Consider the following 12,438-nt stretch of genomic DNA (forward strand, 5'->3'; position numbering starts at 1 on the left):
TTGCTTTCTCTGAGAGGTTTTAAACATCTAACCCAAAATGCAGACCTAATGCGATCAAGTCATCCTTTTTAACGTATCAAAAACCTGAACACTTGGTGAACTAAGAAAGTCTGTGACCGAAAATACCATGTTGATTTTTGCTGGCTTATAGTCAAATTTAACAGTTCAACAAACAAAATTCTGACAATAAACTGCAAAAGTGCAAGAAATTCTTTATCCCGCACGAGCCCCCAATTCTGTTATGGGTCAGAATTACCCGAAATGCCAGCAAAGATCAATAACACAATTTAAACTTAACAATAATTTATTTACAGTAATATATAAGTATATGAAACATAAAGTACAAACTTAGCAAGAATCTAAAAATACATACATCAGAGTGTCCGTTGCTGCACACAATGTCCCAGTGAAAATATATTCCAGTTATATCTCAATTGTGCTCATACGACAAAAGTCACTATTATTGTATATATATGCATTGAATTGACAGGGTATTTATACAGTATTATAAATCTAGAAAATTCTAGAAGTTGTAAGTACATGATATTACTGGAACAATCTGGACATACACAAAATTTAAGAATGTTCTAGATAAAATGACCGAACATGTTGACCACTCTGGAACGTTCAAGAAACTTAATGTTACTAATTATATACATAATGAAACAATACACATCTCACAACAATACTGTATTTTTTTTTTGCAGAATAAATGTTGTACATTGTACTTTTAGTATTCTGATTAAAATGCAAATTACATTGTAATTTGCATTTTAATCAGAATACTAAAAGTACAATGTAACATGAAAGCATAAAGTTGAATATGATTTCAAAGGGTTTAAAAGCAAATGACATTTTGAGTAAATATGTTTGTGATTAGCTTTATATGAACTACCTATTCATAAAAAAAACCCTGTATTATCAGTAATACTCAGCATGCTTTGGAAATAAGTTTTGTTTGATTAATCCTTTAGAGAAATATTGAGTGCTTTTTATAACAATGATAACTGAAGCATACACTTCATTTGTGAAAAAGAATATACACGTTTACATATATTTACAGGAGAGCTTGCAACAGCCATCAGAAACCAAACGGATCTGTTTTTCGGCCTTTATCATTCCCTGTTTGAATGGTTTCATCCTCAGTATCTACAGGACAAGGCCAACAAATGGCAGACTCAGAAGTTTGTGGAGGTAGGAGGCAAGAAAAAGTCCTTTAAGTTTATTGTAAACAAACTATTCCTGTAGAAGTACTTATTTCCTTGTGGTACATGTATTAATTAACACTATGTTCATGATCACAAACTTTCCGGGGATTTTCATCCCATCATACTTAATATACGTAAATGGCATATAGTGAAAGTCTAAGAAATGTGCATAATTTTCTACTTGCAAATTAAACAGAAATAGATATAACACAGAATTATGAACCCATGGAAAAAAGAATCTTTTCAGTATTCATGTCATCTTTTTTTTGCAATTCATCGGTTTGAAATCAATTCGCAAAAATTAGTTTTTGTGACTGAGGAAACATTCTCTATAAATACAAAGCAAAATAAATTTTTTGTGGATATTGATATTTGTGAGGAAAGCAGGTTGAAAAGCTCATGGATATTTCTCACACATGAATAAAAATTGGTTTTTAGTATACTTTAAATGTATTATATTTAGCGGAAAGTGATTTTTCATCAAGTTAACGTAGATTTGATTTAGCGCATTTCTTCATGTTCTTATTCATTTATCAATGTTTAAGACATTTAGCGATGTACTTATATTAGCGGAAGTACCTTTCCGCCAAAAGCGCTAAAAAAATACACCGCCGAATGTAATATGTAATATGTAATACAGTATTCTTCTCTACACTAGTATTACATGTAGTTACCATCTCAAACACCAGTATTTGTAAGGATAATTGGTAAAATGGAAGTTTAGTTTTTTCAAGTTTCATGCAGCAGGTTTCAATCTGTTTTTTAACAACCATTTTTATATATTTAGAGTAAAACAATGCCGGAGCTGTACGAGATTGTGAACCGGTACAAACCGGACGTGATCTGGTCCGACGGAGACTGGGAAGCACCAGATACTTACTGGAATTCTACAAACTTCATAGCCTGGCTGTACAACGATAGGTTAGAATATCCACACTCTTCATAGCCTGGCTGTACAATGATAGGTCAGAATATCCAAACAAACTTCATAGCCTGGCTGTACAACGATAGGTCAGAATATCCACAAACTTTATAGCCTGGCTGTACAACGATAGGTCAGAATATCCACAAACTTTATAGCATGGCTGTACAACGATAGGTCAGAATATCCAGACACTTCATAGTCTGGCTGTACAATGATAGGTTAGAATATCCACAAACTTTATAGCCTGTCTGTACAATGATAGGTCAGAATATCCACACACTTCATAGCATGGTTATACAATGATAGGTCAGAATATCCACAAACTTTATTAGCATGGTTGCACAATGATAGGTTAGAATATCCACAAACTTTATTAGCATGGTTGTACAATAAGGGTTTAGAATATCCACAAACTTTATAAGCCTGGCTGTACAATGATAGGTCAGAATATCCACAAACTTCATAGCCTGGCTGTACAATGATAGGTCAGAATATCCACACAAACTTTATAGCCTGGCTGTATAATGATAGGTCAGAGTATCCGCACAAACTTTTTAGCCTGGCTGTACAATGATAGGTTAGATTATCCACAAACTTCATAGCCTGGCTGTACAGTGATAGGTCAGAATATCCACACACTTCATAGCCTGGCTGTACAGTGATAGGTCAGAATATCCACACACTTCATAGCCTGGCTGTACAGTGATAGGTCAGAATATCCACACACTTCATAGCCTGGCTGTACAATGATAGGTCAGAATATCCACAAACTTCATAGCCTGGCTGTACAATGATAGGTCAGAATATCCACAAACTTCATAGCCTGGCTGTACAATGATAGGTCAGAATATCCACAAACTTCATAGCCTGGCTGTACAATGATAGGTCAGAATATCCACAAACTTCATAGCCCCTGGCTGTACAATGATAGGTCGGAATATCCACAAACTTCATAGCCTGGCTGTACAATGATAGGCCAGAATAAATCAGTTGAGATCAGAATTGTGTCCAAACAAGTCTTAATGACTGTTAATTGAGAGTTCAGTATTTTGTACATAAGCGGAAAGATTGTGTTGGTAAACTTTTTCACAAGTAAAGTTTATATTAAATTAATAGATTCATTTTTAGCTCTACTGGTCAGAGACCAGAAGAGCTTATGCGATAGTAATGCGTCCGTCCGTCCGTCTGTCTGCCTGTCTGTAAACAATTTTTCAAAATGCTACTCCTCCTACAGTTTTGGTCCGATTTCCATATAACTTGGCACACAAGTAGACTACACTAAGATACATAATTCTGTGCATCGGTTTTTGATTTCGATGAATGGTGTTGCCATGGTTACTAAAAATAGAAATTTCTGTAAAATTCTTTCAAAATGCTACTCCTCCTACAGTTTTGGTTCGATTTCAATATAACTTGGCACACAAGTACACTACACTAAGATACATAATTCTGTGTATCGGTTTTTGATTTTGATTAACGGTGTTGCCGTGGTTACTAAAAATAGAAATTTCTGTGAAAGTCATTCAAAATGCTACTCCTCCTACAATTTTGGTCTGATTTTAATATAACTTGGCACACAAGTAGACTACACTAAGATACATAATTCTGTGCATCGGTTTTTGCTTTCAATGAACGGTGTTGTCAAGGTTACTAAAAATAGAAATTTCTGTGAAATTCTTTCAAAATGCTACTCCTCCTACACTTTGGGTCCAGTTTCAATATAACTTGGCACACAAGTAGACTATACTAGGATACATAATTCTGTGCATCGGTTTTTGATTTTGATGAGTGGTAAGGATCATTTTTTTTTTACTTATTGCTGTTTTAAAGTCTCAAGTACCAACTGATACTTTTCTCTTCCTTTGTTTTAAGTATAAACCAGCAGAGCTACAGTCTCGACAGAGACTTCTGGTTCAGATACACAGTCAAAATTAAAGAAAAAATATTTTTTTACTGAGAAAATGCAATGAACTTATGATACATGCATGTATTTGATTCTGTATGTGTATTCTAATATAGATTTTCTTTTTTTATTGCAGTCCTGTGAGAGAAAATGTCGTGACCAATGATCGATGGGGTCAAGGGGTCATGTGCAAACATGGAGGATTCCTCACCTGCTCAGACAGGTATAACCCAGGTAAGACATGTTAGATTAAATTATGTAATAGTGGAGATTATTTTAGATATGTACATTGTTGTCCTAACATCAAATCTTTTTTAAGAAAAAATATCTGAAGTTATTTAAGGTTTCTTGTTATTTAAAAACGTTTTTTTTACATAAACAGGAAAGTTGCAAAAGAGAAAATGGGAAAATGCCATGACAATTGATAAGCAATCTTGGGGTTACCGTAGAAACACAAAGCTGTCAGAATTTCTGACCACGGATGAGCTCATTGGAACACTGGTGGAAACAGTCAGGTATATAAATAAATCACCTTGAGTCTTTAAGTCAGAGGTGAAGGTCAAATCAGATATGAGCTGCATTTTTGAGAATTTTATTTTGCTGATAAAATGTGTCATTATGATTAATCTGTATGTTATCTAAACCCTTATGATCAATGAAACCAAAAAAAAGTTTAAAAATGTTTCAGAAGAAACATTTCTGTACAACCGAATATACAGTTTTATATAAGAAATCATTATTGTACACGACGACAATAATTCAATTTTGCTTAAATCATCGTGTATAAAAAGTTCTTTAATAGCAAATATGAGCAACAGAAGTTTATAAATGTTCTATTTTTCTGTCATTGAAATAGTTAATTACAAATTTGCAACATTTTTTTCCGATGTCAAACATGCAGCTCATATTGCTTTAAGATATTGAACACAAAGACAAACATTTTGCCAGTAAAATTATTCCTATTCAAGTAAAAGTCCCTTTCATGCTAATGCCCCTTTACAACAAAATGGCCCCCTCTTACTGATGTCTCCTATACCATGTTAACCAGCTAATATTGACATCCACTGAATATTTTCTCCTTTATTTCTTAAAGAAAACCCATTGCGTTAATCACTGCATGAACTACATTAGGCATATCGCCTGTACAGATTTCTAGATCAATGGCTGTTCCATCAATGAAACGTATAAAGACGTTCGCATAATTATTACAATAATTAAACTTTTCAATCCTTCTTTAAATGATTATTTAAACAGATATAAATATAAACAATAAAATGTCTTTCTTTGTTTGTTATTACTGGAATTAACGGTCACAGCTATTGCAGAAAAAATTTACATAACACGCTTACGCGGGTTATGTATTTTTTCTGCAACAGCTGCCTCCATTAATTCCAGTAATAACAAACAAAAAAAGCATTTTATTGTTTAAGTAACCAGTCTGCTCTCCTTTTCAGCTGCGGGGGAAACATTCTGGTTAACGTGGGTCCCACCAGTGACGGTAAGATTATACCGGTGTTTGAGGAGAGGCTGAGAGAAATGGGACAATGGCTGAAGGTCAACTCTGAGGCTATTTATGGAACTTATCCTTGGACGTACCAGAATGATACCATTACTCCCAATGTCTGGTACAGTATGATTGGTTATTGCAGGGTTATAGCATAGCTTCATAGGACTTTCTGAATATTCATTAGGTTAGATAATTTTTAACATTACTGCATCCAAGGTTGCATGTTGTTAACAAGTGTGCTTTGCTTTGTGTGATTTAGTTTTTTTTTACTTGTTCTAGTGTATTTTCTGCTTTTTAAAAAAACATATGCTGTCGAATATGAAGTGTAAAACACACATTTTACTTAAAATTTTATACTGGATTTTAGAGAACATTAACAATCTCAAATTTTTAAGTTCATGATTTAAGGACAAAAAATTCCCAACAATTTATTAATATTTCTAACAGATTTTGATCCAGATTCTGAATAAAAATATCTTTCCCATTTTAAGCTGATGATGGGAGATGTTTTTCCTCAAACAGGTATACAGCTGTAAAAATAAGCATGGAGCAAATGTTGTACGCAGTATTTCTAGACTGGCCTGCCAATAAAACGATTCACCTCGGAGTTCCTAAAACAGCGGAATGGACCACTGTATATTTAGTGGGCCATGAAGACAAGCCAGTGAACTTTACCACCCTACACCCACAGGGGGTTCTGTTAGAGATCCCCCAAATCCCCACCAAGGAGCTGCCATGTCAGTGGGCCTGGACATTTGTGTTTCAGGGAGTGCTGAAGTGATCCAGTGACCCAGAAAACATTACAGCAACATTTCTTCTCATAATTTCAGACAGTGATTAACCATTCAATAATTTTAGGCTTCTCATTTTTCACATTTCTTCCATGCATGTTATATAGATGTAATAATTTGATAATTTGTAATAGATCTTTACTGGTGCTTGTTTATTAATTAGTGCATGTCGAATTTTTATTAGCTCACCTCAACAAAGTTGGGGGAGATTATGTAATACCCTTGGCGTCGGCGTCCCATATTAAGGTTAAGTTTTTAGCTCACCTGAGCTGAAAGCTCAAGTGAGCTTTTCTGATCACATTTTGTCCGGCGTCCGTCTGTCTGTCCGGCGTCCGTCTGTCTGTCTGTAAACTTTTCACATTTTCGACTTCTTCTCAAGAACCGCTGGGCCAATTTCAACCAAACTTGCCACAAAGTATCCTTGGGTGAAGGGGATTCAAGTTTGTTCAAATGAAGGGCCACGCCCTCATTCAAGGGGAGATAATTGGGAATTAATGAAAATTTGGTGGCATATTTTAAAAATCTTCTTCTCAAGAACCACTGTGCCAGGAAAGATGAAACTTATGGGGAAACATCCTCAGGTCGTGTAGATTCAAGTTTGTTCAAATCATGACCCCTGGAGGTAGGGCGGGGCCAAAATGGCCAACCAAAGTTTTACATAGAAATATATAGGAAAATTTTTTTAAAATCTTCTTCTCAAGAATGACAAAGCCATAATTCATCATATTTATATGGAAGCATGCTCAGGTAGTGTAGATTCAAGTTTGTTCAAATCATGACCCCCGGGGGTAGGGCGGGGCCAAAATGGCTGACCAATGTTTTACATAGAAATATATAGGAAATTTCTTTAAAAATCTTCTTCTCAAGAATGACAAAGCCGTAATTCATCATATTTATATGGAAGCATGCTCAGGCAGTGTAGATTCAAGTTTGTTCAAATCATAACCCACGGGGGTAGGGCGGGGCGAAAATGGCCGACCAAAGTTTTACATGGAAATATATAGAAAAATTCTTTAAAAATCTTCTTCTCAAGAATGACAAAGCCATAATTCATCATATATATATGGAAGCATGCTCAGGTAGTGTAGATTCAAATTTGTTAAAATCATGACCCCCGGGGGTAGGGCGGGGCCAAAATGGCCGACCAAAGTTTTACATAGAAATATATAGAAAAATTCTTTAAAAATCTTCTTCTCAAGAATGACAAAGCCATAATTCATCATATATATATGGAAGCATGCTCAGGTAGTGTAGATTCAAATTTGTTCAAATCATGAGCCCCTGAGGTAAGGCGGGGCCAAAATGGCCGACCAAAGTTTTCAAAGATATATATAGGAAAATTCTTTAAAAATCATTTTCTAAAAAATAGCAAATACATGATTGGTCATGGGACTACTTTTGGATTTAAACTTTACAATAAAAACCATTTTCTACTTTTTCTTAGCCTTAGTGCTCAGGTGAGCGATTTGGCCCATGGGCCTCTTGTTTGAGTTTTCCTTTTAAGTACTTTTATGTCCTATATTGATTAGACATGCATGGAAGATGCTTCTAGTGTGTTTCATTGCACCAGTCAAAGTTTCAGATGCTGCAATTTCAGCAAAGGAATGACCAGGTTAATGTTTTTGGAGCAGGTTAACATTTTTGGTGTAGTTTTTAGCTCACCTGAGCCGAAGGCTCAAGTGAGCTTTTCTGATCAAAATTTGTCCGTTGTCTGTCGTCGTCGTTGTCGTCGTTGTTGTTGTCGTAAACTTTTCACATTTTCATCTTCTTCTCAAGAACCACTGGGCCAATTTCAACCAAACTTGGCACAGAGTATCCTTGGGTGAAGGGGATTCAAGTTTGTTCAAATGAAGGGCCACACCCTTTTCCAAGGGGAGATAATCATGAATTTGTTAAAAGTAAATGGCATTTTTAAAAAACCTTCTTCTCCAGAACCACTGGGCCAGGAAAGATGAAACTCATGTGGAAGCATCCTCTGGTAGAGTAGATTCAAGTTTGTTCAAATCATGACCCCCGGGGCAAGGGTGGGGCCAAAATGGCCGACCCAAGTTTTACATAGGAAAAATCTTTAAAAATCTTCTTCTCCAGAACCACTGGGCCAGGAAAGCTGAAACTCCAGTGGTATCAGTGACTGGTTTTGTTGAGTGTTGTGTTTAGATCTCATGACCCCCGGGGCAAGGGTGGGGCCAAAATGGCCGACCCAAGTTTTACATAGGAATATATAGGAAAAATTTTTAAAAATCTTCTTCTCCAGAACCACTGGGCCAGGAAAGATGAAACTCATGTGGAATCATCCTCAGGTAGTGTAGATTCAAGTTTGTTCAAATCATGACCCCCGGGGCAAGGGTGGGGCCAAAATGGCCGACCCAAGTTTTACATAGGAATATATAGGAAAAATCTTTAAAAATCTTCTTCTCCAGAACCACTGGGCCAGGAAAGATGAAACTCATGTGGAATCATCCTCAGGTAGTGTAGATTCAAGTTTGTTCAAATCATGACCCCCGGGGCAAGGGTGGGGCCAAAATGGCCGACCCAAGTTTTACATAGGAATATATAGGAAAAATCTTTAAAAATCTTCTTCTCCAGAACCACTGGGCCAGGAAAGATGAAACTCATGTGGAATCATCCTCAGGTAGTGTAGATTCAAGTTTGTTCAAATCATGACCCCCGGGGCAAGGGTGGGGCCAAAATGGCCGACCGAAATTTTACATAGGAATATATAGGAAAAATCTTTAAAAATCTTCTTCTCCAGAACATCTGGGCCAGGAAAGATGAAACTCATGTGGAATCATCCTCAGGTAGTGTAGATTCAAGTTTGTTCAAATCATGACCCCCGGGGCAAGGGTGGGGCCAAAATGGCCGGCCCAAGTTTTACATAGGAATATATAGGAAAAATCTTTAAAAATCTTCTTCTCCAGAACATCTGGGCCAGGAAAGATGAAACTCATGTGGAATCATCCTCAGGTAGTGTAGATTCAAGTTTGTTCAAATCATGACCCCCGGGGCAAGGGTGGGGCCAAAATGGCCGACCCAAGTTTTACATCGGAATAAATAGGAAAATTATTTAAAAATCTTCTTCTCCAGAACCACTGGGCCAGGAAAGATGAAACTCATGTGGAATCATCCTCAGGTAGTGTAGATTCAAGTTTGTTCAAATCATGACCCCAGGGGCAAGGGTGGGGACAATATGGCCGATCCAAGTTTTACATAGGAATATATAGGAAAAATCTTTAAAAATCTTCTTCTCCAGAACCACTGGGCCAGGAAAGATGAAACTCATGTGGAATCATCCTCAGGTAGTGTAGATTCAAGTTTATTCAAATCATGACCCCCGGGGCAAGGGTGGGGTCAAAATGGCCGACCCTAGTTTTACATAGGAATAATTATAGGAAAAATCTTCTTCTCCAGAACCACTGAGCCAGGAAAGATGAAACTCATGTGGAATCAACATCTGGTAGTGTAGATTCAAGTTTATTCAAATCATGACCCCCGGGGCAAGGGTGGAGCCAAAATGGCCGACCCTAGTTTTACATAGGAATAATTATAGGAAAAATCGTTAAAAATCTTCTTCTCCAGAACCACTGAGCCAGGAAAGATGAAACTCATGTGGAATCATCCTCAGGTAGTGTAGATTCAAGTTTATTCAAATCATGACCCCCGGGGCAAGGGTGGGGCCAAAATGGCCACCCAAGTTTTGCATAGGAATATATATACATAGGTCTATTCCAAAGTATCAGATCAAAATTGCATAAATATTTTCATTTTGAGGTGTACACTTTTTGTTGGTTAATTGTGTGACTTTGCCTCACTTAAAGACAACATTCGTTGAGGTGAGCTCTGTAATCTCTGATTACCTGTGTTTTATTTTATTTTACCGTTTAACATATGTAATGGAAAATAATTTTTATGCTTTGTCATAACAATACATGTATTGTTGTTAAAGAACTAGTTTCACTTTATGTATAGAATGGCCCTGTCAATAAACCTTTAAATAATTGTTGATAACATCTAAAAATTCAACCATGAATATTAAAAGTAGTCTATTATAACCAAGCAGTAACTATTAAAAAGGTTATGGACAAGGTTAAAGATTTTTATATGTAGGTCAAACTCAAAGGTCAAATTTAAATGTTATAAAAAGGTCTCTTCACAATGAATATACAAGTGAAGTATGAAAACCCAAACATAAACTGTTCAAAAGTTATGGACAAGGTTAAAATTGGGTAAATTCTTTCAAAATTGGGTCAAGAGGTCAAATATGTTGGTACCCAAACAAAGATTTTGTCACAATTACATTTGTGAAATATGAGAGCCATATAGCTCCATTAAAATCATTATTGGCAATGTCAAAGTTTTTGACAGGGCAAAAACTTTATACACATGTGGCACCAAATTTTTGTTTGGGGGGGGGGGGCATAAAAACAGACATTGTCAAATGATTAGTTGTTGATTTTTACAGATTAATGATGCATCTCATCAAGAAAGAAGTAAAATATGAGTTAATTCCTTGATCACCAAAGTAAAACATTTTATAAACTTTGCTGTGACATTTCTTCATTTTATTATTGTACCAAGCTTTTGCAAATTTTATAGCAAGGAGACATTAAATGTCATTTATTCATCAATCTATCCATCTGTCACAAAAACTTTAATATTGTTCATAACTTTTGAATGAAAAGAGATAGGTTTTCATGTTTGACATGTACATTACCTGTGACAAGTCTTTTTCAAATATACTATGAATTTTGACCTTGTGACCTTATCCTTGAAGTTTGACACATTTTTTCAAATTAAATTATCCACCTTACATTTAATTTGTCATAACTTTTGAAAGAGAAAGATATGATGAACATATTACACATGTATTACCTGTGAAGACCTTTCTTTGTATACTATGAATTTAACCCTGGCGACCTTGAACTTTAACCTACTGTAAATAACTTTTTATTTGCGAGAACTTTATTTTCGCGTAATTAAGTGAGTCTGTCTGCTCGCAAAAGTTTTATTCTCACGTATATTTGTGTTATTAATATTTATATAAAACAACAACCACAACTCGCGAAAATTTTGTCTCGCTTATAAATACCACATACATGTAGCTAAGTCGCGAAAATAAGGTGTCGCGAAAATATAGTGATCTACAGTACCTTTTCTTTTCTTCATAATTTTTCCTAGAGAAGATGAGATAGAGGTTTCATATTTGACATAAGCATTACTTGCAACAAGATGTTTCTTAGCATGCTATATGATTTTTAACCCCTTGACCTTCATGTTTGATGACTTAATTTTCAAAAAAAAAACTTTGTTGATTAATTTTGGATGATATTTGAAAGGGTCTTTGTATTAGACACAATATGCCATATATAATTGCATCCCATCTACTAAGACACAAAACAGGGGACCACAATTCTTTGAATTTGCTTGTTTTGAATATATTCCATATTGACCTTTAAACCTAATATTTCTGGTACACCACAGGTACACAAAACAGAAGATAAGCAGTACTACCGCTGTCTACGCCATCGTACTGGACTGGCCGACCAATGGCACGCTCCGGCTCGGGGCACCAAAGTTAGACAACACGGGGGTCATTTACCTGCTGGGGTACCAACAGCAGATCAAATTCACACGAGAGGCTCAAGGAGGGATAACCATTCAACTTCCTGTGTTTACTGATGGCAAAATGCCGTGCAAGTATGCCTGGGCATTCAGAATGCTGGGGGTTCAGAATTAGATATTTACTTAGGAAACATTGTGATGCCATGTGTGATAATGCATTATTTACCTTTTTATGATACAATTTTTCTTTTTTTTTATTTCTGAGGGTATTTAACAAAAAATTCTAATACCCGGTAGATAAGGTATATCTTAGCTTGAGGGTCTAATGTACATTTCCTTAGGTTAGTGTATTTTTCTGTATTTTACAAGTGTCTTTCTGCATTTCACAAGATTATACGTATATATTTTGTCAATGTATTAAATATATTTTTGTATCTATATACAAATATCTTCTTATTGTTTCATTTACATGTAATGTACATAGAGGTATATATCATTAATTAAAGTATGTTGTGCAATATTTGTTATATATCTCTCACACTACT

At 35.6% G+C, this 12,438-nt stretch overlaps 1 protein-coding gene across 1 annotated transcript; it reads left to right on the forward strand.

Annotated features, from left to right (window-relative positions):
* Positions 1-1,063: 1,063 nt before the first annotated feature.
* LOC134256052 (alpha-L-fucosidase-like) lies at positions 1,064-12,388 on the forward strand (the record flags this gene model as incomplete). Its single annotated transcript, XM_062738640.1, has 6 exons — positions 1,064-1,194; positions 1,996-2,129; positions 4,173-4,270; positions 4,419-4,551; positions 5,491-5,661; positions 11,813-12,388. Coding segments are annotated over 6 exons (923 nt in total), but the record flags the coding sequence as incomplete, so codon positions are not given.
* Positions 12,389-12,438: the final 50 nt, after the last annotated feature.

The sequence above is a fragment of the Saccostrea cucullata genome, unplaced genomic scaffold, assembly GCF_032062105.1.
Source record: "Saccostrea cucullata isolate Sc308-1 unplaced genomic scaffold, CSIRO_AGI_Scuc_v1 ctg16304, whole genome shotgun sequence".
NCBI classification, from domain to species: Eukaryota; Metazoa; Mollusca; class Bivalvia; order Ostreida; family Ostreidae; genus Saccostrea; species Saccostrea cuccullata.